Genomic DNA, 26,167 nt, shown 5'->3' on the forward strand with positions numbered 1-26,167 from the left:
CCTGGCCTTGGCCGCCCGCGCCTCCCCCGCGGAACTGCGGGGAACGTGGGAGTGGGAAAACTAAAGCTGCCCTTGTGGGAGGTGTAGGCAGGGACTGCAGGAGCCTCTCTTCTGTGGTGATTGTCTAATGGTTTAAACTGAACTCCACGAAAAAACTGAAGCCTGGTGGCTGAATTGCTGTGCATAACAAAGAACATTCGTTTTTGCGTGTGCAGCACAGCTTTTTAATTCATATGGCATGTGTTTAACCAGGCATTTGCTCTATGCTTCCTCTGGGGGGCGCTGCTAGAGTTGCAAAGTGTAATTATGAGAGCTTTACACAGCAGGTGAGCACTTTGTCCTTAAAATGTATGAGATAGGGTGCATTGCCTACTTTTACAACACCGTTCAGAAGTACAGTGCTCTGAACCTAGGGAGGAGACTTCTTCCTCTGAATATATGTGACTGGCTAGGAAGTAAAAGCTGGTTGAGAAATGCATAGTAGGTACAGTGGTGGTAAGTCTGTAATGGAGTCAGGCATTGGAAAGTTGTTGGTCTCTGAGTCTTAAACTTTTGCAATTTTATCATTTTAGATCACTAGAGGGATGGAGAATGCTGTGTCTGACCTTAGAAGTAAAGCAAAAACTCACGTGACTGGCAAAAGGGCTGCTTTGGAAGAAATAGGAAATAAAGTTGCAACAAGAGGAACACACATATCTAAGGTAAAGGAACATTGGAAATCTCTATATAGGGAGAAGTTGGATTGCTGCTCTGTACTAATAATAAATGTTTTCACTACAGAAAACAGAATGCCCCAAAGCATCTACAAAGCCTGTGAAAGGACCAAGCAAGGTGACAAATGGAATTGTACTGCCTAAAGCTCCAGCTGCTGTAAATCAAGCAAACAAAGAAACTGATGTTCCAAAGGTAGGAACTGATTATGCTGTTCTGATTTTTAATTTGGTTTGCAACTTTGAGCTCTACCTTCACAATAGTTTATCTGTGGCTGTAACTCATTCCTCTGCTGAAGAAACAAAGTCTCTGTACTGAGGTTTTGGTTTAATACATGTTGTACCTAAAGCATAATGCATGATGTTCAAGGGGCAGAATGAGCTGCTAAAGTACCGGATGGTTTCTGCTTTAGCTGGCAATTACTGGAAGATGTTGGGTTTCTATGTTTGTAGAAACTTGCTGTACTGGAGCCCAAGCTTCCACCTAAAGAAGTTGCATTAGTGATGGGTGAAACATGGAAACACAGAACAGTGAAACTTACACAGTAGATCTGTGTTAACAGCTATGATCTGTTCCTTAGGTTCTGTCTCCTGTCCCTATGGATGTATCCATGCAGGAGGAGGATTTGTGCCAGGCCTTCTCTGATGTGCTGCTCAACAACGTCGAAGACATCGATGCAGAGGACTGGGAGAACCCCCAGCTGTGTAGTGACTACGTGAAAGACATCTACCTGTACCTGAGGGAGCTCGAGGTAGGGTGCCCCAGGGCTGCCCTGGTGTGTCTCAGGGGGGGTTGCCTGGCTGCTCACCCCCTGTCTGTCCCTGCAGCTGCAGCAGTCTGTCCGTCCGCACTACCTGGACGGGAGGACGATCAACGGGCGCATGCGCGCCATCCTGGTGGACTGGCTCGTGCAGGTGCACTCGAGGTTCCGCCTCCTGCAGGAGACCCTCTACATGTGTGTGGCCATCATGGATCGCTTCCTGCAGGTGAGATCTCCCCCAGGCTGTGCTCGGTCGTTACTCAGTTGCTGTGGTTGTAAAGGGGTTCAGGATTTAACTTTTCTTTAGAAATCGAATGATTGACAAGACCTGCTCTGTGTGTAAGAACTGCGACAGTGCGGCATCTTAACTCTGAGGCTGCTGCCCTCTGTGAGCCTGATACTATACGGACCTTTGCCTAGAGTGCAAACCTCATTTATCATTCTAAACTGATAAATATGAATCTGATTATCTAGAGTTTGACATATCTAGAGTTTGACACTTCAGGGCCTGCATTTTAAATGTCTGTGTTGCAGAATCATCCAGTACCTCGCAAGAAGCTTCAGCTGGTGGGCGTAACAGCGCTGCTTGTAGCTTCAAAATATGAAGAGATCTTGTCTCCTGATGTAGCAGACTTTGTTTACATTACTGACAATGCCTACACCAGTAATGAAATTAGAGAAATGGAAATGATTATTCTTAAAGAATTAAACTTCGACCTGGGGCGACCTCTTCCAATTCATTTCTTAAGGAGAGCATCAAAAGCTGGGGAGGTGGGTACTTGTCCTCATTATCTAGCACTTCCCTGTATTGGTAACGCCTATAAGGATTGCTTCTGGTGTTTTTATCATGTGACCTTACCTCCTCCAGCTTAAATGCTGGATGAAGCAATGCTCAGCTCTGAAACTCCACCGTGTGGCCTAACACAGCAATGTCACAATGGCAGCCAGTAGTATTTCACATTTCTATTTACTGATGCCCGTGTTCAGCCTTAGTGGCAGTAATTTTACTGTTAAACTAAGAAGCCGCGCTTTTAGTCTTTAATCCTGGTGATCAGGGTACTTATCTAGCAGTGTTACAGTTCTTTGTAACTTCTGGTTGTAAATATTGTGTTATTTTAAGAATCAAAAGATAAGCTTTCTCTTTGACCCAACCCTTTCTTTCTCCACCTCAGTAATTATATTCAAGTGACTTGTCTACACTTGAGGTGGGCTTCAGTTACCTCAGTAGACCACTGGGTAACTCAAATAAGTTTCTCCCTAAGTTATTTTACACCTCCCCTCCCTAGTTTGCTTTACAGAGGGAGCATTAGTGTCCCTAGTTGGGCACAGCTGTACCTGAAAATGCAGATTTCTGTTAAAAGCCCTAACTTGACTTTGTGTCTAAATACCATATGGCTGCTGGTCTTGAGTTTGAGAACAACATCTATTAGAAACGATGGTCCCTAAACTGTAGTAAAGATTTTGCTATTTTTGTTTTGCTCTTTGAACACAATAAGCAATTCTGAGTGATAATGCTAAAGTGAAGTGAAACTGTGGATTAACAAGCTCTCAATCTGCTAGGCCGATGCCAAGCAACACACTCTGGCAAAATATCTGATGGAGCTGACCCTGATAGACTATGACATGGTGCACCACCGGCCCTCAGAGATTGCAGCTGCTGCTCTGTGCCTGTCTCAGAGGATTCTGGGACATACCAAATGGGTGAGCACTTTAATCAAACTTGTTCTTCACTCAGTGGAATCGAACTAATAAAAAAGTATTTTAAAAATCGTGTTTAGTTGGTGACAGTGCTGGTGCTGGAATGATGGTTGGGCAGCCTGATGCATAGTGGCAGGTAGAATAAAGAATGTACCAGTAAAAAGTCACAATTCTTTTTTCTGTGAATACTGGATTACAAAAGGATTTTCTCATGAAAGCATTGAGTTATTGAAGGCTGCACTGTAAGTAAAAGTAGATTTTCATAATTCTTGCAGTACATGTAGCACAATGAAGTTGTGGACCATGAGTAGTGAGTTGCAATTCAGCTGGTAGTTGCTTCGTTATCCTCTGTTCAGTCTAAAAGCATGGTCTTTGAAATTGATGTGTCCAGACTTCTGCACATCAGGTTACTCTGGATCTGTCATTTCAACTGACAGCTACAGTTTCCAGCATTTGAGGCTCAGCCTTGAGCTTGGGGTGTTTGCTGCCTGAACTGATTGTGCCTCAAGCAGCAATTCCTCCCTCACAAATCTCAAGTTTGTTACCATTCTGCTGCAGGGTACAAAGCAGCAGTACTACACGGGTTATGCAGAAGACGGCCTTGTGATGACCATGAAACATATGGCCAAGAATGTAGTCAAAGTGAATGAGAAGTTAACAAAATACACTGTAAGTATAACTATTTAAATCCTTTCTCTAATGTTTTCAAAATTATCTTTGCTGCGTATTGTAGCTCCTTAGGTAAATACTCTGTATGTTATCTTTCAGGCTTGTCAGAGCAGCATATGCTTTAAGAGGCTGTTGCATTGATGTTAACATCAAAACCTTTTAGACAAATTGTGCTCTTGTTACTTTGCAGACTGGTTCAGTGCCAGCCTTGTTTGTTGCTTGTTTTTCAAGCAGGCAGGCAGACTGTCCCAAAATTACCTGCCTGTCAATGGTGTATGCATGAAACTTTTTTATCTCTGTTCTCTGCAGGCTATCAAGAACAAGTATGCAAGCAGCAAACTACTGACCATCAGCACCATCCCTCAGCTGAACAGTGAGATCATCAAGGATCTGGCTGCATCACTGCTGTGAAGCCCTGGGCAGCCAAGGCCTGATGGGGTGTGCACTTTGTCTCCTGCTTTTGTACATAGCATTCCAGCTCCCACAGACAGATCCGACTCACACTGAAGGTGACATTTTAAATTTGCTTTGTAATACAGCTTTCTATCTAAAAATAAAACTCCTTTCTTTTAAATATTGAGAGTGTGACTCTTTAAGGTACAACCTACATATTTGCAATCTAGTGTCCAAGTGGGACATTTGACTAAATAGGTGATTGTTACAACTTGCAGTTAAATGGGCTTGATTATTCTCTGTGGTTGTTTCCAGAGAGAATCTCCAAGCTTTATATATTGCACTATATTTATTATTTCACTCTTAAGATAGAGGAGGCAGACAGGTTTTTTTGTTGTACCTTAAAGAACACTAAACATGTACTTTTTTCAGTGCCTTGTTTCAAGAAAGTATACTGGAATTTATTTCTTTTTTGGAGTTAGCCATCTTCAAGTGTGGGGAAAGATGTAGGCTATCTTTAACAGGTATTAACCTTGTAAATATTTGTGTTTCTCTGTGTGCTTAACAAAAGGGAGCTAAGGTAGAAGAATTGGAAGTCTCCTGTAATGCTAACAGCTGTGCAGGGAATACGGATGTGGAACTGTGGGCATGAAACCTTTTGAAAGCAGCTCACCCTTGAAACCTCCTCCACTTCCTGAAAAGAACCCCCTTAGGTTTTTCATAATCTGTTTGCTTGCCCACATCTTTTCCCCCTCTGCTTCTCCAATAAACATCTGTATCTGGGATCATAGAGTCAAACCCAGCATAAGGCAATTCTTGTCACTTCCTTGGCACTTTGCTTGCTTTGTCTGTGTTTCTAATCTAAGTGTCAGCATCTGTATGCCCAGGGAATACAAGCATGTAAGTCATGCAACTTTTCTGCCCCAATACCTCATGTATGTGTATTTGTTAAATTAATCTTGTGTAAGTAATGTTAAAATAGACCTTTTGATAGTCCCCAGGTTATACTGAACTCAGTACCTCCCTTCCAGCATCTCTTCATGAGTGTGCCTGGCTCTGATGTAGAAGGCAAGAACCCAGCACTACAGAACTGCCCTAGACCTCTCACTGCTCCCCTGTGGGAAGGATGTTGAAGCTACTGGGTTTTCTTTCCTCAAGCAGGAAATTTTTCTCTCCACTGGGATAAGTAAGCCTAGCACTTGCTGCAAACTGTCTTCTGAAACATGCTGCCTCATTCCCTGTGTGGATGTTATTCCTCCCTTGGAGTAAGGTCCTCATTTCTGGCTTCCAGATACAGCTGCTGTAGAAGATGGAGTTTGTGTACCTAAGTTAGATTTAGGCAATGGTTTGGGAGGGAAGGATTCAAGATTTTTAGCTGTATCTTAAAGCTTATGCAACTTTTAATACCAGCATCTGCAGGGCTTTTTAACTGCTCTTAAATGAGAGAATGAAATGCATGGCACTGCAGCTGGGCATAGGAAAAGTAATTTGGTTTGGAGTGAAGAAAGGGATTCTTTCTTTAGAAGTCAGTGCAGTAAAATCCTGAAGCCATTGTAGTCAAGGGATCTGTTTGTGTATGTGAGAACAAACTTCACAGAGAACAAACCTGTTGATCATCCTGTGTTTTATTTTATGGAGGTTCAAAAGGCAAAGCAGGAATTGTCAGAACTGCAGGGCAAGCAGCAGCCATTCTGGGGGAGGCAGACTTGGGCAGTAAGACCTGTGCTTTTGCTATTTAAAAGGAGAAGGAGTAGTGCATATCTGTAAGTACCTGGCATAAAAATTCTAGCAGTACTACCTCGTAAGAACAGTGGACTACTGCATTATACATTTATACGTTTCTATCATAACCGGTTTCTATATACAGTATATAACTATTTCTATAAATGTACAGCTCTTCATAAAGACACTTCCTATAACAGGTAGAGTATTAAACATAAATCCAACATGGGCCAGCCATATTATAATATAAATCTTGAAGAAGGCAACATTGTTTAGCATACAGTACTATGTGGTTTTCTGTTTTAAAGTCTTACAGTGCCTGTTGGAGTCCCTAACACACCTGCAAACACAAACCAGTTCCATTACATCTCTGTACAGAATTAAATAGACCATCACAGTAGTTTTTCAGATGGTAATATCCCAAATGAGCCTAAATCTTTTGACATGTAGCAGCATACTTATTAACATGTTTCCCAGAATAATCTGCATTAGAGGAAATGTGCATTCAACATTATCTTCAGTAGATAATTAAAAAGGTTACTGATATTGAGCTGAAGGCACTTAATAAATACACCCCTTTCAAAGTCCCTGGTTCCAGACTGTAAAGCACCTGTTTCAGGAAGATGGTAGGTTTGAGCATTCTTCACTTACCAGGTGTTTAAACCAGGTTTTAAATATAATAAATAATTGGTCAGTTCATTGCTGTATGGTGCTGAGACAAAAATCAAAGTCTGTACTGTGGGAAACTCTTCCTGCTCATACACAATTTACTGGTGAAAATACTGCTGAGAAGGCAGACCTTGGAAGAACAGTGTCTTGAAGGCAGGGAAAACATCTCCAACCACTGGTACCTTCATGCCAGTTTTTCTCTGACAGTCTTTTAAATCTTGGTGACATAATTGTTGGGAAACAGACCTTGTTTCCCTCGTAGTCTTCCTGTCCACCAGCCAGAAGGATCTGTAACAAGGACAGCAAGGTAAGGAGTGAGGCTCTGGAAGCATTTCTGTGTACTTGGGGCAAACTTGCAAAGCTGTGCCCACTCAGTGAGAGCCTTTCTGGGAAGGAGTAAGGGGGACAGGATTTTTGGAGTGTGTTCATCTTTTGGCCACATCATTTTGCCTTGAGGAGGGTGCTTTGGAGACCCAGAGCTGGAACTGCTTAATTACATTTTGCTTCTTGTGCTACAGCTGTGACTTAGGCTAATTTTCCTCTAGAGCCAGAATTAGTGTCTCACTAAGCGTACAGCTCTGCAGTACCCAGTGACAGCTCCTTGGTCTGGCTCTGACACCCTCTTGAGTGGAGAGGTTGGACTTGGGGTGGAGGCTTCTCTGCTCCCCTGGGCCATTATGGAAATTTGCAAGCCTGACAAGAGAAGATGACGAGGGGTGGCTCAGGAAGCCCTGTCCTAACTCCCTGTGCCCATGGAGCTCAAAGAGCAGTGTGTTAGTGCCAGCCGGGTGTGTCTGTACCTTCCTTGAGGATGTCGATGACGTCGTTGGCGTTGAAGCTGAGCTCGTCCGTGTCCTGCGCGTCGTAGGCGTAGAGCGCGCGGCACTGCGGCACCTGCGGCTTGGGCTTGGGCTGCGGCTTGGGCCGGCCCCCGGCGGGCGGCGGGCGGCTCGACGTCTGCCTGCGGACACTGCCACACAGCAAGGGCTGTGAGACTCAAACCTCAGCTCCAGCAACCCCTCTCTTAATGGATTTATGGCTAACAATGGCACACACAAAGGGAAACCACATTTCTTGAATGTCACTACAATTAAAAACAGCGGTGTGAGACTTCCCTGTGGAAGGGACAAAGTTGCCATTTCTTTCCTATGGAAATGGAGGAGTAAGTACTTCCCAACAGCAGATCCAATGCTTAGAAGACATTTAGTGCCCAGGCTGAAATGGAAGCAAATGTGTACATGCAGTTCATGCATATCTTGGTATCTACACAGCTCAGGCTGTGTCTATCCCCTTGCCCCAGTGATTCACTTTTCAGTATCAAAAACAAAGTTCTAGCTCACAGGCTTGCTACTTTACCATTCTTGTGACTAAGCTGTAACAGAGACTCGCATCTCTTTTAAGTTCCCTCAGCTTCCAGGGCCATCTATGGACTTGTTCGGTTATAGCCAACTCTGAAGCAGCAGGGGAGATGCTGCACAAACTGTCACAGCTGTAAGCACTCCAAAGATTAGGAAAAGGAAAGAGGGAAAAAATGCCTTTTGCCAGCTCATCAGCTAATAAAGGCTGGAAGAGAGAACAGGTATTAGACTCAGTATGTCAGTTTAAAATTAATAATATATGTGCTGAATGAATAAAAGTGGAATGATGTGGAGGAGAATAAAACTGTGATCAGTCATGTAATGCCATGATAATGTAACATGACACTTGCAGGACAGGGTTACAGTTACTTACGTGAAGTCCTAGGCTTAATTTTGTCAATAAACCTCTGATTCTAACTTTGTAGTGTACTGCACCAGAAAATACTATTAGAAGTATGGATTATAACAGCACTTCAGTTCTCAATGTATCTATGAGGGCAGAGATTTTTTTCTCCTCTTCTTCAGCATCTACTTACTTCCTTTGCTCAGGATAGGAAACACTGTGAAACCTAGACCTACGTATGGAAATTAAAGAATTCAGCACAAGTCATGGAAAACAGCTCAGTTTTTGTGCAGCTGTGGTAGAACTACAGTATCGTAAATGAGATATTTAGCTGCTGGGGGGAGGCTGTTGATTTTAATCTTGAACTGGATTGTTAGTATCACTGTATCCTTCTTTGCAGCTTTGCTAAAAATAAACCAAATTCTACTCAAAAATTTTATCTACTAATGTATCGCTATGGTTTTGAAATACTAAAGTCACACCTCTTCTAGCTCACAGCCTCCTTTTGTGAAGGAGCAGGCACAGAAATATGACTGAAATCCACTACTGAATAGAGTTATGTTGTTTCTTTTCAGTGTATTAATAAAGGAAGACAGCCTTGGGAATGTCACACTGCTGCAGAACAGCTGGCATGTTTGGTTTGGGTTTTATCCTATGGCTGATGTGTTTTTGTTGTTTCATGAACTGTAGTCACAAGACCAAGTAAAGTCTAATATTAGTAAAAGAGTTTAGGAAGAAGCTGACATGTGACAAGAACATTTCACCACTAAAAGCCATAGAAGTTACTACAAGATGGAGATGTACCTGTTAGCATGCGCTGATAAGTTTGAAAGTGGTAAAATAAGTAGCAGTGGCTACTTCTTTCTCATTTCTTTCTTATTTGAAGATTAATCTTTAACAAAAAAAATGCTCTAAATATGCCTGAAATATCTTATGGCTGACACTTGGCACAGTGGGATAAAATGACTGAATTTAGTACAACAACTGCAAAGACCTCTGTACATGAGCCCTGTTGAGGGCTCTGTGTTTAGGAACTGGAAAGTTCCTCCTTGGGAACCCTTGAGTGCACTTCTGGTTCTCAAAATCTATCAGCTGTGCACATTTATGTTACTGTTTGATAACTGTGAGGCCTGTAATGCTCACTTAAATTGTAACCAATCTACTTAATAATTAGCCTTAGTGGATAGCACAGCGGAAGAATGCTTAGGCCAACAGGGTAATTTAGGGCAGAATAAATAAACGCTAAACACTGCTCCTGCCCAGGAGCTTGTCTGCTGACTGACAGCTGAGGCAGGGCTGCTCACACAAAAAGTTGCTCTTGATATGGTTAGAAATAAATGCACTTTTGCTGGCTCAAAGAAACCCCATTCATGCAGATCATGGGAGTCATCAGCAAACTGCTTCTTCTAAACTAAATTCTTTTGTTCCTAGAACTGCTGAATTTGACAATTAAGTAACACTTAAGATTTCCACTACAGTAAAGTTCCACTAATGGTCTACAAGAGAGTGGAGTAAGGGCTGAGTTAAAGTAGAAACTGTGGGGTCCCTGAAAATCTTAACATTTTTTAAGGCCTTCAACATTCAAATTTAGGATATGAAACCAGAAGTGCTTCACCTTGATTCCTGTGGGTCTAGGATGGAGTATGGTTTGGAATCTGATGGAATGGATGATAACCTTTGAGTACAGCTCAAGAGTATAACGTGGTGATTGATGCACAGAGTGTATCAGTCATGAACAGTCTGAGTGTGTGAAACTATCTGCAAAAATGGACATCTTCTTATCAGATTCAATGTAAAATCTTACCCAGCTGCTCCTTGGTCAGGTACTTTCAAGAAATCCAAGCTTTGTGGTTGCTGTGAAATCTTGCCTGATCCTCCTGACGTTTGCCGTGGTAAAGCCGGTCGTGTCATATTTGTGTACAGGTTCCTCTGATTGGCCCACTGATTTCCTGGGATCTGGGGATGGGCTGCACACTGGGGGGGATTTATTACTCCATTCTGCTGCTGACCTGGAAGTAAATCAAGTGACTGAGTGAGTGCATGCAGCCCAAACTCCAGCTCAGTAACAGGAACCTTTGGTGGCTTAGCTGTCAGACTCAGCTGTCAGAGAGCCACACTATCAAGGAACCCAAACACAAAATCATGTTGAAATGCTGATTTATACCCAGCTTCTGGTCTGCTGACAATCTCTTTTGGGTTGCCAACTTCATGGACTCATGCTCAGGTTTAAGACTTGTGCCCTGGGTGTTCCGAGCAAGCACAAAGGTTACCTCTCAGCTGAGATCCAGTTCAGCTAACATGGCACCACAAACTCCTTTCTAAAGCACTGCACAATATTTTATCCAGATAAGGGCTAATCCATAGTAATTAATCATATCCATAGCTAATCCATATCCAAATTTCTTCTCCTTCTTCTGAAGTTCAAAGTCAGTCCACCACATACTCAAGGAATTGGACTGTTTTTATTAAGTTGCTATAAATACTTGTCTATTTTAACAAGCATGCGGGTGGGGGGTGTTTGGGCTTTTTTGTTGTTTTGTTTTTAAAAAAATGCCTTGATGCTATTTTGGTACTTGAAAAGGAGTTTAAATTTTCTAGGACTGACATGAGTCTATGCCTTTAAATACATAATTATGCCTCTAACTTCAATTTAAAGCAAACCCACCCATGTCTGAGCTAGTTGCAGTATCAGGGCCTAAAGAGCCCAAGTCTGGATGCTTTACATTCCTAAAACTCCTATGGAACAAAAGGGGAGCTATGCTTCTATTAAAAATCAGATTTCTCACTTCCATGGGTGAGCCTCTGCTCTGCCATTGTGATTATGCCTGCTAAACATTAGCAGAAAGAACAGCTAATTCTTAGAGAGGAATTCACAATCACAGCACCTTTACAGGGAAAACCCTACTGCCTCTAACAGCTGCTCCTCACTTCTGATGTTCTCTGGGTACTGTGGCAGAACTGAAGGGTCAGAAAGTCCTGCATAAACCCCCGCTGTCAATCCAAGCCAGGATGACACAGACATTATGGTGATCTTAATAAAGATTTGGGTTATTCTGAACCTGTACAGAACCCTCTGTTCAGCTACTGCACCACTGATTTCAAAACAAGATGTGAAAATAGCAGAACCCAGATAATTGTTTGGGACTTTCAAGGAGGAATTTGCCCAAATCATGACATGGCTTTAAACTCCCTGAAAGTCTGAACATTTTAACTGGAACTCTTTTGTAACACTGTCTGCAATTTTGTTTTTCCAGCTATGTGTGGCTACTTTCTAAGAGAGTTTAACATTCAAAAAACAACCACAGCCGTGTTACTGTATCCTACAGAGAGGTTTGTAGGAAAGCCTTCTACTCACCTTCTAAATGTGATAGCCCAATGCCTGAGGGTCACCACAGCACTTAACTTCAGCAGTAACAATCCTCCTAGCTATAAAACTGCTGAAACAGTTTTTGAAAATATAAACTAGACTGTCCTTGCTTTAACTGATGCTGTACAAATATTCCCTACCTCTGTCTGCTGACAGGTCACCTCTTAGAGTAATTTCCCAGCTCACTACTGATCTGGCAGATCACACAGTTGTTAGCTTGACTCATAGAGCTGTGAGGATTTGGAATTGTCTATTTAATTTGGAGACCAAGACTGGTCACACCCCTAACTTCCACCATTAGCATTGTGCTTCTCAATAAACAGCAGCTGACTGAAAGAGGACTCTTTGTAAAAAAGAAAGCACTCTGGGAGTGTAAGTAAAAAGAAAAACTCTTGGGAAATGTTGGGTCAATGGAATATTGTTCTCCCCTGTGAGTTCACAAGCAAAATGAATCCTATCTGCCCAGGGCAGAAGTGGAACACCCTGATGACATCAGTGCCCTGCAGAAAGAGCCATGCTGCTCACTGGCACAGCTGCTGTGTCCCAGCACACAGGAGCTGTAACGTGTCTGACAGGCAGGACAATGAGACACAAACTGCATTCTGTGCTCTGCTGGCCCTGAAAGCAATTTCCCTGCAAAGCATTGTCCATGGCTTGATAAGCACAGAGCCTGTACCCTTCACACTGCAGAAGGCTACAGGGTCAGGTTTAGATTCAGTGGCGTACACCAAGTGTCTGAACAAGTCACCATCCATGCCAAGCAGGACAGCTCTGGGGTAATATCCAGCAAGACACTTCATAAAATGCCTACAAACAGATGCTTTCCAGGCAGAGTCTTTTAAAGAAAAATTTAAACTGTTACCATAAATTTTTTTTAATGGGTAAAAATTGCCAGATGACAGGAGAAAACCAAGAGCCTTTACCTGGAATTCTGTTTTGCCCAAGCTAAGAGGACTTACCTGGAGGAGGTGGTGCAGCTCTCATAGGATAAGTCTGATTTTGTGACCTACTGGAGTAACCTCTGCCTTGGCTAAGGTTCCGTCTCGTGGGACCTAGAAAAAACCAGCAATGTTCTGTAACCCCTTCACAGTAACATTAATGAGCTTCCTGTTCTGGGATCAGAAAGAGCTGATCTTCAGGAATAGGGAATTTGACTTCTGCAGGGTTGGCCAGGCTGTTACAAAGCATTAGGTGCAGAAAGGGTAACTTTGGGATATTCTCCCTTTAGTGATCCAGTTCAGCCTCAGGATATAAAGCAAAGCCTTCTTGCAACTACAGTAAACAAGGTCCAGACCACTGACAGCTGTAGAGCAGCAAGGAACTCTGCTGAAATCCTTAGGATCTCTGTGTATTACAAAGAAATTAATACAGAACATGATGGGGCTAGAGCCAAGCACAGATAGAAAAAGTCAACCATTCTCTGATTTTATAAACCCCTGATTTCCAGAGGAAATTCCTACTTACGGGAATTCTTTGGTAGCCCTGGTCCAATGCTGATCTGCAGCACTTTATTGCTTGGTTTGAGAATGGCCACATCTCCTTGGCCCTGCATAAACTGCACCTGTCGGGAACCAGCACTGCTCCAGGGCCCCCAGCTCTCCTTCTTCAGCTTCACTTCAAGTCTGACAGAAACATGTGAACACACAAATCAAAAAAACCAGAATGGCTACATCAAATCAAGGCAGTTTTGCTTGGCAGCAGATAACTTAGAAATATAAAATTAAAAGCTTAGACTGAGAATCTGCATTCCATTAATGACTCAGCTGACATAACCACCTAATTAAATATTTTTTGCATGCTTTTTAAAAAAATGTTCTTAATTGATGTTTTCACTTTCCTGGTACAGCTTCTCAAAGGAAGTTTAAGATGCCCTGGAGAGGACAGTGAGTTTTGAACAAAAATGTGCAAAGGTCCAAGTAGGAGATGTGTCAGCCCTGAGCCAGCAGTGCCTCTGTGCTGCCTCTGCTGTTTGTGACCATGCCTTGCAGGGGACAGCTCTGCACACACACACCTCAGCCCCTTCACTTCACATTATTTCCCATAAAGGCACACACACACACACAAAAGCACATTCCTTCCCAGCATTTCCACACTACCCATCTGCTCTGAACTGTACTCAGACAGGGCTTTGGGCAAGATCCCAGAAATGCAATACATGACAATAAATGCAATATTCTTGGTACTGACTTTGCATTCTCAGTGCACAGGATTTTATGCTATAGTTATGTTCCTCACTTCAATTCTCCTTCTACGCCCTTTCCAAACAAAATTAGTGAGCTCCTGTTGCTTTCTGTAATTCCTCCACCTTTGTGAAGGCAATAAAATAAACATACAAATCCAAGGCCTGCTGTTGCTGATCTCCTTAAAGGGTGGAAGTATTAACAAAAGCACATGTTTGCTGGGACTGTTTCCAGGATGTCCTCACAGCCAAAATGCACATCAGACATGCTCTAGGTTTTCACACTTGTTTCTAAACAATATTCCCAATATCATTTACTTAAGTGAGCCCTCCTTAGAATTATTCTTTCACCCTGCAGTCCCCAGCACTCACAAAAAACTTCAGTATTTCAGACTGCTATATTATGTGCCCAGAATTCTTTCAAACTCTTCACTGAGATGTCTGCACTCCTAGGTGAAGGAACAGGAAGAGGATGCTCCCTGCTCCTGCCAGGAGCCAGCAGCAGCTGTGCAGAGGCCCTGCCCTGTCAGGAGAACAAAGGCAGCTCTCCATGCACACACACAGTGGGAGTGTCAAGTGGCCCTGGTGAATCCTAACCTGTTACTCTGACAAGGCAAGCACAAAGTCTGGTGTCCTTGCACATGCAGGGTTTTACACTGTGCTACTGCCTACTATTGTAAATGAAGTACAACTCACACTCAATCATTTGCCTTGGCAGCAAGAACAAACCATTTATCCCTAAATACCCATTGAAAAAAGCCAGAACTCACGTATTGCTAAATTTCAGAGGTAGTTTTTGTTGTGTTTTCTCTTCGTAGCGTTTAGATAAGAGGCTCAAAAACTCTGTTTTGAAGACTGATTCGAGCAAACTGTCATATTCCTGTTCATGTAGAATGAAAATGTCATCCTGCATGGTGCTGCAAGGAAATCAGAGCATACACCATCCAGTTTAAAATGTCATCAGCAAATACAGCCAGCATTATGATATTTGCATTTTTAATTTTTAAAAAACATAACAAAGGCCAAGCAGCATTAATTACAGAGCCTTGCTTTCTGAGAACAGGTTTGATTATTTTCAAGAGTTGATAATGGAATAGCTGAAACAATCCCTTTTGAGAGACAGGAATACTACTTAGTAATTTTACAGTAATTACTGTGAGCAAAAAAAACATGTGCTATTAAATTACAGTTAAAATCCTTCTCTTCAATAATGGCAGATTTTTTGACTAGAGTTAAATTGGAAATATGAAGATTACTGAAGCAAGTCTGAAACCCAAAGCAAGCAAATTCAAAAAGTAAGCTTACAATTCCCACTTCATCAATCAAATTGCTCTATTAATGGAAAAAAATACATTGCAGGTACTCACCTTAAAGAAACAGAAAGAATTCTCTCCACTTCCATCCTTCGCTTCAAGACCTCCTTCACCTGGCCCTTCTCTGGGCCCTGCTTTATCTTCTCCCGCCCAATCAGGTAAATGCACTTGGGAGTGAGGACGAGATCTCGCTTCACACTCTGAAACACAACATTGGAACCACACAGCTGTGAGCTGGGCACTGGAAATACACAGCTGTGTCCTGGGCATTGGAAACACACAGCTGTGAGCTGGGCACTGGAAACACACAGCTGTGAGCTGGGCACTGGAAATACACAGCTGTGTCCTGGGCATTGGAAATACACAGCTGTGAGCTGGGCACTGGAACCACACAGCTGTGAGCTGGGCACTGGAAACACACAGCTGTGAGCTGGGCACTGGAACCACACAGCTGTGTCCTGGGCACTGGAACCACACAGCTGTGTCCTGGGCACTGGAAACACACAGCTGTGAGCTGGGCACTGGAAACACACAGCTGTGTCCTGCCTGGTGTGACCCTGAGCTGGGCAGTTCCTGGCACGAGATGGTGAACACAACTCTGACTCACAGCACAACTGGTCTTTAGGGGATGTTGCTGTTCCACCCACCTTAAACCTTCTGTCATATTTAGTTACAGTGTCTGCAAAATCGATCTTCTCTCTCTTGCCCACGAACTGGCGCAGCTCAGGGTGCTCCTCCATGCCGATGTAATCTCCCACAAAATTCCTGTTAATGCTGTTCCGCCTTCTCTCCTTCTTGCTCAGCAACAGATCTGATGCTTAAATCCAAAACATAAACATTGATTAATAGCATCTACCAGGTTTCCTAAACTCATGCTCTCCAAGAGCCGACTGTTTCACACAGAATTTCTTGGGAAGTGAGAACTACATTGTTTCTAATATGGAAGAACAGTAAAGCACTGGTACTAATCCTTTAGGTAAGGATGTATGTGATCATTAAACCCATTCCTAAAGAAATACACTGATGGCAAGCTCAGTAGTTCTGGTTAATTAGGAGCACTTCTGGAACTAAGAAATTTATCCCAGTGCTATAAATTAAAGATTAACCCTTCCAAACCCAGCATGTTCATTCACACAGCCCAGGTCACACACAACTAAGTCCCAGGAGAGTCCATGGATTGATCTTATCGCCTACAGATTATTCAGATCCTGTGTAACTGTGGGAAGTTTTCTTGTTTTGTCTCCCCTGCAGCATCTCTGCTGTCTGTCCTACTCAGTCTGGCTCTGATTTCAGAGCAAAACACTGGGCAGTCCAAGCATGCAGAGCAGTCAACCTCATCAGTGGTACTGCAGGGCTCCAACAAAGTGCAATCATTATGAGACAGTTACCTGCAATGCAACTTTTGCCTACAGAGAGGGATTTCCCCCCCTTTGTGCCCCTCCTTCTGTTCCTGGAAACGTGTGTGTGCAGTCCCTGCCACCAGAAGTTCTGACCTACCTTCTTCTCTCATCTGCACGTATTTTTTCCTGGCTGCATATTTCCTCCAGGCCTTCTGGATGGCCCTGGCATACCCATCATACTTCCTCTCTCTCATCTCTTCCAACAGGAACAGCTGTACAGAAACAGTGAGGTGGGACAGACATTTTACATGCAAAGTTCAAGAAAAAGCTGTATTCTACTTTTGACAACTCTCCAGTACATTTCACTCTAGATCCAAGCTCGTTCCTCTTCCACAAGTGTGGGATCTGAGACCGGAATGTTAAGGCAGCCTTTCTGGAAGAGATCTCTGCTGCTTGAGAGGCTGTGGCTCTTACCAGTCTACCCATTAAGTTCCATACCCCATGACGAAGGAAGAGGAATATGGATTCTCCCTAAAATATTCTACTGGTGCAATGCAAGGCTCTCCACTGGCCATTTCTTCAGTCTCCATCCACACATTGTCCAAAATTCCTTCTTCTCTTGTCAGAAACTCCTACTTCTCATGTTACCATGCCTGTGGGGATCTGTGCCATGTGCAACACAAGTGTTCACAAGCAGCTTTCTTCCCTGGCTGAATTTCAGACCCTGCTGTCCACTGGCTCCATTCTTTCTCACCACTGAAGGTTGTCAGCTGGCTGCAGGACTTGTAACTATGACCTTATAATTCACAAGAATGACATAGTAAGATTTTTACATCTAAAATATCAGAAATCAAGAGAAAATACTATTTTATTAAAACAGGAATGGAAGGTGGATCCCCTTTTTTGAGAATTTCCCAGGTCCTATTAAAAGACACGTAAATTTAATGCATTTAGAACAACTTTATAATTATTGCAGGATACAGCACATTCACTACAGCCTTTTACATACTTCAGTGAAATGGGATTTTTATCTTGTCAGGAGCACAAGCATTTGGCTAAATTGCAGCATTTAACCAGTCCACTGACATGACTGTTGCTTATTATTTCCCAGCACTGTATGTTAAACATTCACAGGAGTAATTAGCAAAAACAGGTATATAAGAAGCAAACCTGGCTTTAGGATTATTATTTTTTTTTTACTTTTACTTTGTTGCTCTAAACCATGCAAACCTAGAAAAACAGTTGTTCATATTGATCTGAAAAAGGAAACTTGATCTGGTGCAAATCATTTCCACAGTACCTCACTTGCTCCTGTACAGAGATATTTATTCAGGTGTGTGATGGAAATGTAAATAATGAAGCCTTTCTGCCACCCATAAAACCTTATTTCACAGTTGGCAATTCTCCATCTACAGCAAACTTGTTTAAAAAATGTTTAAAATCTCTTCCTGAACACAAGCACTGGTTGGGATTTCAGCACAGGGACGAGAGCTCCTGATGCAAAAACATCCTCAGCTGCAGCAGGGGCATGACCAACCTCGTGCAATTCAGGCTACAGTGACAATATTGATGCTGTCTCTCATGAGTTATTTCTCTAACAATAATGTTAATTGCAAAATCTCAGTGCAAAATAATCTATCATCTGCAGCTGAAGGTCAACCATTAAGTTCAATTTCATCACTGAGCTAAAATACAGTTCTTAACCTATAGAAATAAAGATACTGCATAAACCCTTTCATAAAATATGTATTATGAAGCCTCCTCTTACACTCTCATGCAAATCAAGTTTTTTCCATCTTTAACCACAACAGGTGCTCTTTTTGATAGAAGAAAGAAAAAATTTCATTTACCATCTAAAAGATTTTTCTCAGAAGCAATTCGATCCCAGCCAATATTTTAGTAATATAAGATGAAAGATGATTGTCTTTCTTAATAAAAGATAAATCACTCTTTAAAATATTCAGTTTGTAAAAATATTTTCAACATAAAATAAAAAAGCCCAGATTCAATTTGGTACTTACTTACAAAGAGATTTCATGGCATTAAAAAAACCAAAAAAAACATATATAGTCATTAAAAGTATTAATTAAAATTAAAATTGAAACACAACCCCCAAAAAATTTCCAGTCAACTTCATGCTGTCCTAACCTGCAGAGTAGCCCCTCAGTAAAACTCACAGATACATAATTAAATGAATATCCATGCAAGCAGGACTTTGCATCACAAAAAAGCACTGGGGATGGCAAGATGCTTCCACTGGGCAGCAATGTCCTCCTCTCAAAGGAGCCAGCAGCACTCAGGCTGGGTTACAGATCCTTTATGACTGAAGGGGAACTGGATCCATCAATCCCATGGCAGCATTGCCACCTGGCTACTGAACAGGACAGACACCAGGAAACCACACCAACGTTGTACAACAGAACTCCCAATAATCTCCAGAAAGAAATCACAGCTGTGCTCCACAGGAAGCAGGTAAAGCTCACACTCCCTCAGAACTGGCTGGCTGTTGTTGCCATGACCAAGTAGGACCAATCCCATAATAGTTTCCTGCTCTGCCAATATGCCACCTGAAGTACTGTAATAACCAGCACCTCAAGCCCTACATGCTGTGGTGTATAAACATGTCTCTCAGATGCAGGCAGGAATGTAAATCCCATTATTCCTGAACAGTATCTTACCCTTTTTATGGTAGAAACAACAAAACTTCTATTATGCCTTGGAGAAACATTCTTTTTTTGCCTTTAACAAATACCTTCCCATGTGACTGGACACAGCAGTGTCATTGCCTGGATTATTAGAATTATTAGAAAAATATATGTTCCTGGAACAGCAAATGGTAGCTATAGAAGTGTTCAGCTTTTGTTTTAGCATGCAACTTCAGAGAAAGCACCAAGAAATCAATGCTCAGCTGCAAGATATGCTACACAAACTAAGGCCCATTGCTTCTGATCCACCAGGAATACAGGAGGGCGAGTAGAGCACAGATTTTCCTTAACAACCTTCCTGAACAGCAAAGTAAGAAAACTTTTTTCCAACACATTTTGCACAACTTAGTAGGCACAGGATAAAACCAGCCTTGTGATGGCTCCCTAATATCTCTTTGGGATTTCAAGTTGCAGTCATTCTGGAACACTGATTTACTGTCCTTACCATCCCTTGGGATTATTCTACCTTCATCAGCAGTTCTTGTTATGAGAAGAGGACCAATGTTCTTGATACCAAAGCATCTTCATAACCTATTTTTCTTCTTGATGTATTTAATTCTCTTTCTATTAAGTGCCAAAACCCTGCAGTGTCTTTATGTAGTGTGCCCTTTACAGAGGCTCTGTGACAGACAGGCTCAGCTTGTCTCAGAGTTTTACACTTCCCACACCTCAGCAGGTATCATGCTCAACTTGAGCTGGCAGGAGTTTAATTTCAGCAAACAGCTGCATAATTAAAGAATTGTGTTCTGGCATACTTACAGACTCTGGAGCTTTGATGAAGACTTTGGACTTCCCGAGCTGGTACTGGTCAGGATCCATGTTGACTGACTGGAGCAGGTGGAGCACTCCTTGTTTCTCTTCTCCTTTCCACGAGGGCCAGGTTGCTTTGGTGAGAATGGCATACCTTAAACCACCAACGAGAAGAGATTAAAACCTGGGGTCAAACAGCAGCAGCAGAACACCACTGACTCTTGGCCAGCACTACCCTGGGGGAGGGTGACAATTGCAGCAGGCTCAGAGCTTGGTGTGCGTGCAGATGAACAGTATTAAGATGTTTCTTGTTTAGTGAGACCAAACAACTGAGAAGAACAACAGTGCCCTGGAGTCTCCCACCTCCAGATGCTAAGCTCTGTCTGGTAGCTTCAGCAGCTCATTGCATAAAGTTCTGCTGGAATCTGCTTAAGTCCAGGGTGAGGTTATTTACCAACAATGACCTATGGTCCAGGTTTGAGTAGCTACACCCTTGGTACTCTACACTGGTTCCCAAGCACATGTCCAATTCCTCACTCAAGCCTTCTCACTCTTATTCTTACAAAGGTCTTTTCTGTTTCTGAGCAAGTGACCAGCTTGTGCTCCTAACCCACCTGTTCAACAGCTGGGCTGCATTTAGCAAGGAGCCAGTGCTGGCTCTACCCCAGGAAGCCTCTGGCTTGGCCGCCGGTGCAAGAAGGAAGCCACAGAGATGTCGGTGCTACCCTGAGGGCACTCTGGGAACTGACCCCACAGAGGGCCCCAAAGGAGCAGGAAAGTGCTCTAACTTTGACAGAAAGAAGCATGAAGCCTTCTCTCTCATGGTGACCTCTGTAAGCCTTGAGAATCAAGTAATGCCAGGCTGCAGCCCCTTTTAAACTGCCCACTTCTCCAGGCTTCACTTGGGCTTTTGGAACTGCCAGGTTGGAGTTGCAAAGCTGCCTTGTTCCACTGGCCACCAAAGGAGCACTGCTGGGCTTTAGCTGCCCCAGCGTGTCTGTGGAGAAGGAACTTCTCTGGCAGCAGCTGTCTGGGCTCCTTTGACAAGACTGGAGAACAGCTAAATATATTGAGACAAATTTCTCCCCAAAATCTTATATTCTTTACTCTTGACAGCTTCCTTTCAATGCCTCAGGCATACTTAAGTGATGTAAACTAAATCATGCTTATTAGTAAAACTATTCAACGCATGAAAAAAGTGATCAAGTCTGGAGGTTGGGTTGTTGTAATTCCCAAGTTCTTAAGATGATTTAGGCACCTCCTAATAAAATGCTCTCAAAAATCAGACAAGGAATTGTTGGAAAATACATTAAAGGAATGTTGATTACCAGTTATCATCATATCTAAAATGTTATCCAGCTAAGAAGCAGGATCAGTATCATGCAATTTAAGTAACAATACCACACAAACAGAAATAGCAAACAGTTAAGAAGAACTGTATCACAAAACCCAAACACCTCTGAATAGAATGTGATGAAAAGAAAGTAACTTCTGAATAATTCAGTAGGATTCAAACCACTGATGTTCTCATGTTCAAATCTTTCAGTCAACAAATGCTCAGGGTACTCTGCTGGACAGTGTAATGAAGTAGCTCTTACACCACCTTAAATATGGCAGTGTATTATACACAGTCTGTGTTTAGACAATGTGTGCACTTACATATTTATGTGATTTATCAGTATTATGGGATAAATAGATGCAACCCAGCAAGGAGTTGTAACTTAAAGTAACTCCCAGCTCATTTATTTACCAGCCCCTTTTGCAGGCTCATCATGTACCGCCAACAGCGCAGTGATATAGGTGGGTATGACCAAGTCTGAAGGTAAAGGAGCTGAGGTGAAAAAAGGTGTTTGAAACTGCTACCAACACAAGAGACTGCGACATGACATTTAAGCATGCTACAAATTCTCTCCTACATCTCCTGAGCTGTAAAGGAGGGCACAGGGATTCAAGACCTTTTAATATGTGTAGAGCTCTTGGGTACAAAGTAAGAACAGATTTAAAATTCTCCTTTTTCATCAAATTAACTTCATACATTTTACTGGTGTGACAAGTCTAGAGGGCAGAACAAACAGGTAATTCCAGAACATGCACTATTTAAGCATTTCGCAGGTTGATAATGTGACAGCTCTGACTGCTCACTGCTGTTCAGCAATGGCACTTCAGTGTCCTCGTGCATGCTCCCCATGAAACCAGTCATGTCACTATCCATGAATCCAGGTTTGTTAAGCTTGTGTAATATGATCTTGCAGATGATTTCAGCACAAGTACTAAATGTGTTCTTAACATGCTTCTGAAACAATTTCAAATCATGACTGCCCCCAGATAGGTATTACAATCTCCCAGTCAGCAGTTAGGTCTGATGGCTGAGCAGGGAGTGGGAGCTCAGCTTTCAGATTGGTTATGCTTGGGAACACACAGGCCTTTTCAGTGACTGTGGCTTTTTGCATGCAAATGTAAATTTTGTACATAAAAGTCTATTCAGCCCAGCAATCTCCACTTGCATGGAGCTGCCAAGGCACGCCCAATGAAAACAAGTGTACAAGCATGCATTTCCTGTCCATCCCATGCCTCAGCCCCATTTTACTCACACTGACTCTGGGGGTCAGAACAGAGCTTGTTCTGGATGCTAGGAACTGTGAATGGAAAGGGTGCAGGAAGAGTTTTACTCATAACAAAATGTTACATTTAACAAAGCTAATTAATCTGAAACAAAAGGATGAATTCCAAATTCCATAAGAGGAGTTTCAGTTGCCTGTGGATCCAGAAGTACCACGTAGCTTTTCCTCTCTGCAGAACTCTCAGAGCCTGCCCAGCTCTCACAGTCTGTGTTCAGGCTAGATTTAACACACAGTATAAATCTGTTATTTGTCTCAGCCACAGTCTGTGCTCAGTAACATAGCCTGTAGCATGTTCATGTTTATACATCTAGGCTTGAAAGTCATAAAGAAAAAGGAATTTGTAATTGTTCAGTGAAAATGAAGTCCATACTTTCAGAGATTTTAGGTCTGGCTGTTACTGCATTATTAGAATATTCTTGGTACTATCATGAAGGATTACTAATGGCTTTGTCCTGTGCTGTCTGATTAACTATACTCCACTCCTTGCAAAAACTGATTGAGTTTTTGTTTGACACTCTCAAATTCAATGCAATGACTTCCAGCAAAAGCTGATTTATCACATAAAGCCTGTTTGGGCACTTATTAGCTGCATGTCTCCAGTTTCTGAAGAACAGAAGCTGAATGTTGTATAAATCTTGAAACTGTTCCTATTTAAGAGGATTTCATTAGCTAGTGGAGGTAGTTAATCATGGTAACAGCTGGTGCTAAGACACCGAGAACAGGACGGATCTTCCAGAGCTCTGACTTGCTTTCATTCATTCTGAGAGCAGCTGCAGAGGTTTGAGCTGTGCCCATTCCCAGCTGTCAGAACACCAGTGGAAGGATAACAAGCTCTGTAAGCTGAGGTTTCTCTTTACATTGCAATGGTTAAATGGCAGGTGTGGACTTCTTTACCTGTCTTCTGTCTGGGGAGAGTGGAGCAGTAACATTTTAGAAAAAGGCTTGCAGCTGGACACTCAGATTTCAGGCACTGCATCAGTTCCTTGAACTCTCTGTAACTTTGAAGAGCCCTCTCATAGCACTACAAATACTGAGGCCTTAAGGCAAGTTTACAGAAAAGATTAAGCACTTTCAGTAATAACAAAGCCAGGCTTTGAAGGACTTTGAAATCTCCGTGTAACGGAGATCACTGAGCAAGGCACATGTGGAGAAATGGCTACATGGGAAACGGGAAGGATTCAAAACTGGCAACCTTTTGGTTGTCTCCTCATCATGTAAACAACCCTGCTGTTGTTTATAGCAGTTCTTCTAAACAGTGCTACCTACCTCTGCAGAAACTTCTTGAAAACCCGTCTGTAGGCGTAGCCAGCTCTTCTGACTCGAATATTTTCTTTCAGACCCAAGTATTCCACTTGATGTTTTACCCTGGGGACAAAAACAATGCAAGGCTTAAAATCCATTTAATTTCAACATACTTGTGGATTGAGGCATTCTTAAACATCTGAATCATGTTTAACTGTTGATTGCTAAAATTCATGCACAGGTAAATGAACTTAATTTTCACATTACCCTGCACACTGCATGGAAGGGAAGATATTCCAGGCAGGTAGATCACAGCACTGACATATCTGTAGCAAATTAATTTTATCATTTTTTCCTAGTTTAACTTCCCATCTCCAAAATAATTTGTGTATAAATTTCTTAGGTAACAATAAAATCCATAAAAGGCCAAGTAACTATTACTGATACAATTACACAGCTGGTATCCAAGGGATTGGGAAATTGTTTTGTGCTCTCTTCTTAAGGTTTTTCCTATGCTTTACATAGCTCAAACAGCAACACAGTAACATTTTTTCCTCGTTGTTATGGAGAAAAGACCAAATGTGATGGCTGGAAAAAGCCCCTGATGCCAAACCTTCACTACACAAAGAATCAGAAAGCCAGGTCAGCATACTGATGAAAAGCCAGAATTCCTTCTCATTTTACCATGCTGCAAAGGAAGGATTCCAGGATAGGCACAAAACTGGCTACAGCCAGTAATGGATGACTCATCCATGGCACATTTTAAATTACAAACAAAAGCTGAGCTGGTACCAGTCCCACAGAAAGTGTTACTGGCTGTGGAGAAACTCTGCTGCGCATGGGAACTGAAGCATCATTATCCCAACACCAGCAGAGCTGCCTCACACCAAGCACTTCCAGCCAGGTTCTAATCAGGGAACAAGTACGTGCCCGTGAAATGCTAAGCAGAAAAATAGCAAAACAAAAGAAGCTTTTGCACTTTTTCCTCCTTCTAGACCTGTGACACATTTATGATTTTATGTTTCTTCTTACATATCCTGCTTAGTCTACATATCCTTACATAGTCTACTGCTTAATGTTTGGTAATTTGATTTGAAGAATTTCAGTTGCTGATTTCCTTTGCATTTTCTTAATTTTCTCATCTAAGTCATATGCTGAAAGAAGCAAGGTCAGTTTTTCACTCTGCTGCTGTTCTTCTATAGAGCAAAGTATAAAAGCTTTAGCTTTCAGTCTGAACTATAACGTTTTTTAAGATTTTAGTCCTGCAAATTTAACAAACAGTATATAAAAGACTGTCTGTTTACAAACAATTTTTTAAAAGTGAGCTGGTAATAAGCCATTTAATTTTGTTTTGCTTACTATTTCGCTGATTTTACAAAAGGTTTTTCAAATCCTGAAACACTCTCAGTTAATTCAATGTTACTTCTCTAGCTATTTTGCAAAGTTAAATTTGAATATAAAATGTACTGCCCATTTTTTTTTTTTTTTGTTGAGACTTTTTTTTTCAAATGACTCATAGTAGGAAGGGAAAAATCTTTTGAAATCCCTTGCTACAAATGACAAAATCCCTTCAGTTAGTTCTTCTTTTTGAAGATCACTTTTGAGAGGTATTTTACTAAATGATGAGTGATATTGCTCTTTTAGCTTAAAATAAAGACTACTACACATTTTAATCTTGCTGTGTTCAAGAAATCAAGTATATTTTGTACCCACTCCAAGAATTCTGGTACAGTACAAAGTTGGTGGACAAAAATACATTTTCCTGTTTATAGCTTTCCCTCCTGTTCACATCTGGAATAATGCACTGGAGCAACAGTACTACTCCCATTTTCTTACTGTCTTGCCAGTATCAGTGTCCAGCACCAGAGAATTTGAGACATTTTTCTGGTTTTTTCCTTTCCTTTCTGAGAAAAGACACACTGAAAATCTCCCTTCAGGCAGCAACCTCAAGCAGGTCAGGGTCTGGGAATTCAGCTAATGCAGCAGTTTTGAATACAAGTCCAAGTGGCTGTGCCAGGACCTGAACAAAAACACATTTCAAGAACACCCCAATTTCTGGACTAACTAAGGTATTATACAAGCTTTAGATACTACACAAGGCCTATGTTTCAGTGCTAAATATTCTGCAGTTATTCAACAGCAGCAGAAAGGTGGAGTTCCATGGCTTCTGTGAGCATGAAGTAAGAGCAGCTTTGTGAAAGGGTTTTTCCTTTTTCAGTTACATTTTCACGGTCTAGTAAACCTGCTACTAATAAGCAAATTGCTACTCCCATTGCACTGACTAAGGCAGCCTGTGTATGATGCAGCATTATGTGACCACGCAAGAA

At 42.0% G+C, this 26,167-nt stretch overlaps 2 protein-coding genes across 2 annotated transcripts in view; one reads left to right on the top strand and one right to left on the bottom strand.

Moving 5' to 3' along the window:
- The first annotated feature begins 578 nt into the window (after nucleotides 1-578).
- CCNB2 (cyclin B2) lies at nucleotides 579-4,414 on the top strand. Its single transcript, XM_005419679.3, has 8 exons — nucleotides 579-701; nucleotides 781-906; nucleotides 1,292-1,462; nucleotides 1,539-1,697; nucleotides 2,006-2,242; nucleotides 3,032-3,172; nucleotides 3,728-3,838; nucleotides 4,148-4,414. The coding sequence occupies exons 1-8, from the start codon at nucleotides 585-587 to the stop codon at nucleotides 4,247-4,249; spliced, it is 1,164 nt and encodes a 387-aa protein (XP_005419736.1). The 5' UTR covers nucleotides 579-584; the 3' UTR covers nucleotides 4,250-4,414.
- Nucleotides 4,415-5,840: 1,426 nt separating this feature from the next.
- Nucleotides 5,841-26,167, bottom strand: part of MYO1E (myosin IE) — a 46,367-nt gene continuing 26,040 nt past the window's right edge. Inside the window, exons 17-27 of the mRNA XM_031055992.1 lie at nucleotides 23,865-23,963; nucleotides 19,987-20,131; nucleotides 16,680-16,794; nucleotides 15,830-15,999; nucleotides 15,237-15,382; nucleotides 14,640-14,786; nucleotides 13,155-13,312; nucleotides 12,650-12,742; nucleotides 10,128-10,332; nucleotides 7,427-7,592; nucleotides 5,841-6,910 (exon numbers count right to left, since the gene is read on the bottom strand). Coding sequence (XP_030911852.1) covers nucleotides 6,710-6,910; nucleotides 7,427-7,592; nucleotides 10,128-10,332; nucleotides 12,650-12,742; nucleotides 13,155-13,312; nucleotides 14,640-14,786; nucleotides 15,237-15,382; nucleotides 15,830-15,999; nucleotides 16,680-16,794; nucleotides 19,987-20,131; nucleotides 23,865-23,963 — 1,645 coding nt within the window. The 3' untranslated portion in view covers nucleotides 5,841-6,709. The remainder of the gene's footprint in view (nucleotides 6,911-7,426; nucleotides 7,593-10,127; nucleotides 10,333-12,649; nucleotides 12,743-13,154; nucleotides 13,313-14,639; nucleotides 14,787-15,236; nucleotides 15,383-15,829; nucleotides 16,000-16,679; nucleotides 16,795-19,986; nucleotides 20,132-23,864; nucleotides 23,964-26,167) is intronic.

The sequence above is a fragment of the Geospiza fortis genome, unplaced genomic scaffold, assembly GCF_000277835.1.
Source record: "Geospiza fortis unplaced genomic scaffold, GeoFor_1.0 scaffold171, whole genome shotgun sequence".
NCBI classification, from domain to species: Eukaryota; Metazoa; Chordata; class Aves; order Passeriformes; family Thraupidae; genus Geospiza; species Geospiza fortis.

Excerpts from the sequence above, each read along its gene's own strand:
- CCNB2 (XM_005419679.3), top strand. The coding sequence starts at position 585 with ATGGAGAATGCTGTGTCTGACCTTAGAAGTAAAGCAAAAACTCACGTG. Across the intron at positions 2,243-3,031 it reads GAGCATCAAAAGCTGGGGAG|GCCGATGCCAAGCAACACAC; the intron begins GTGGGTACTTGT and ends TCAATCTGCTAG. Across the intron at positions 3,839-4,147 it reads AGAAGTTAACAAAATACACT|GCTATCAAGAACAAGTATGC; the intron begins GTAAGTATAACT and ends TGTTCTCTGCAG.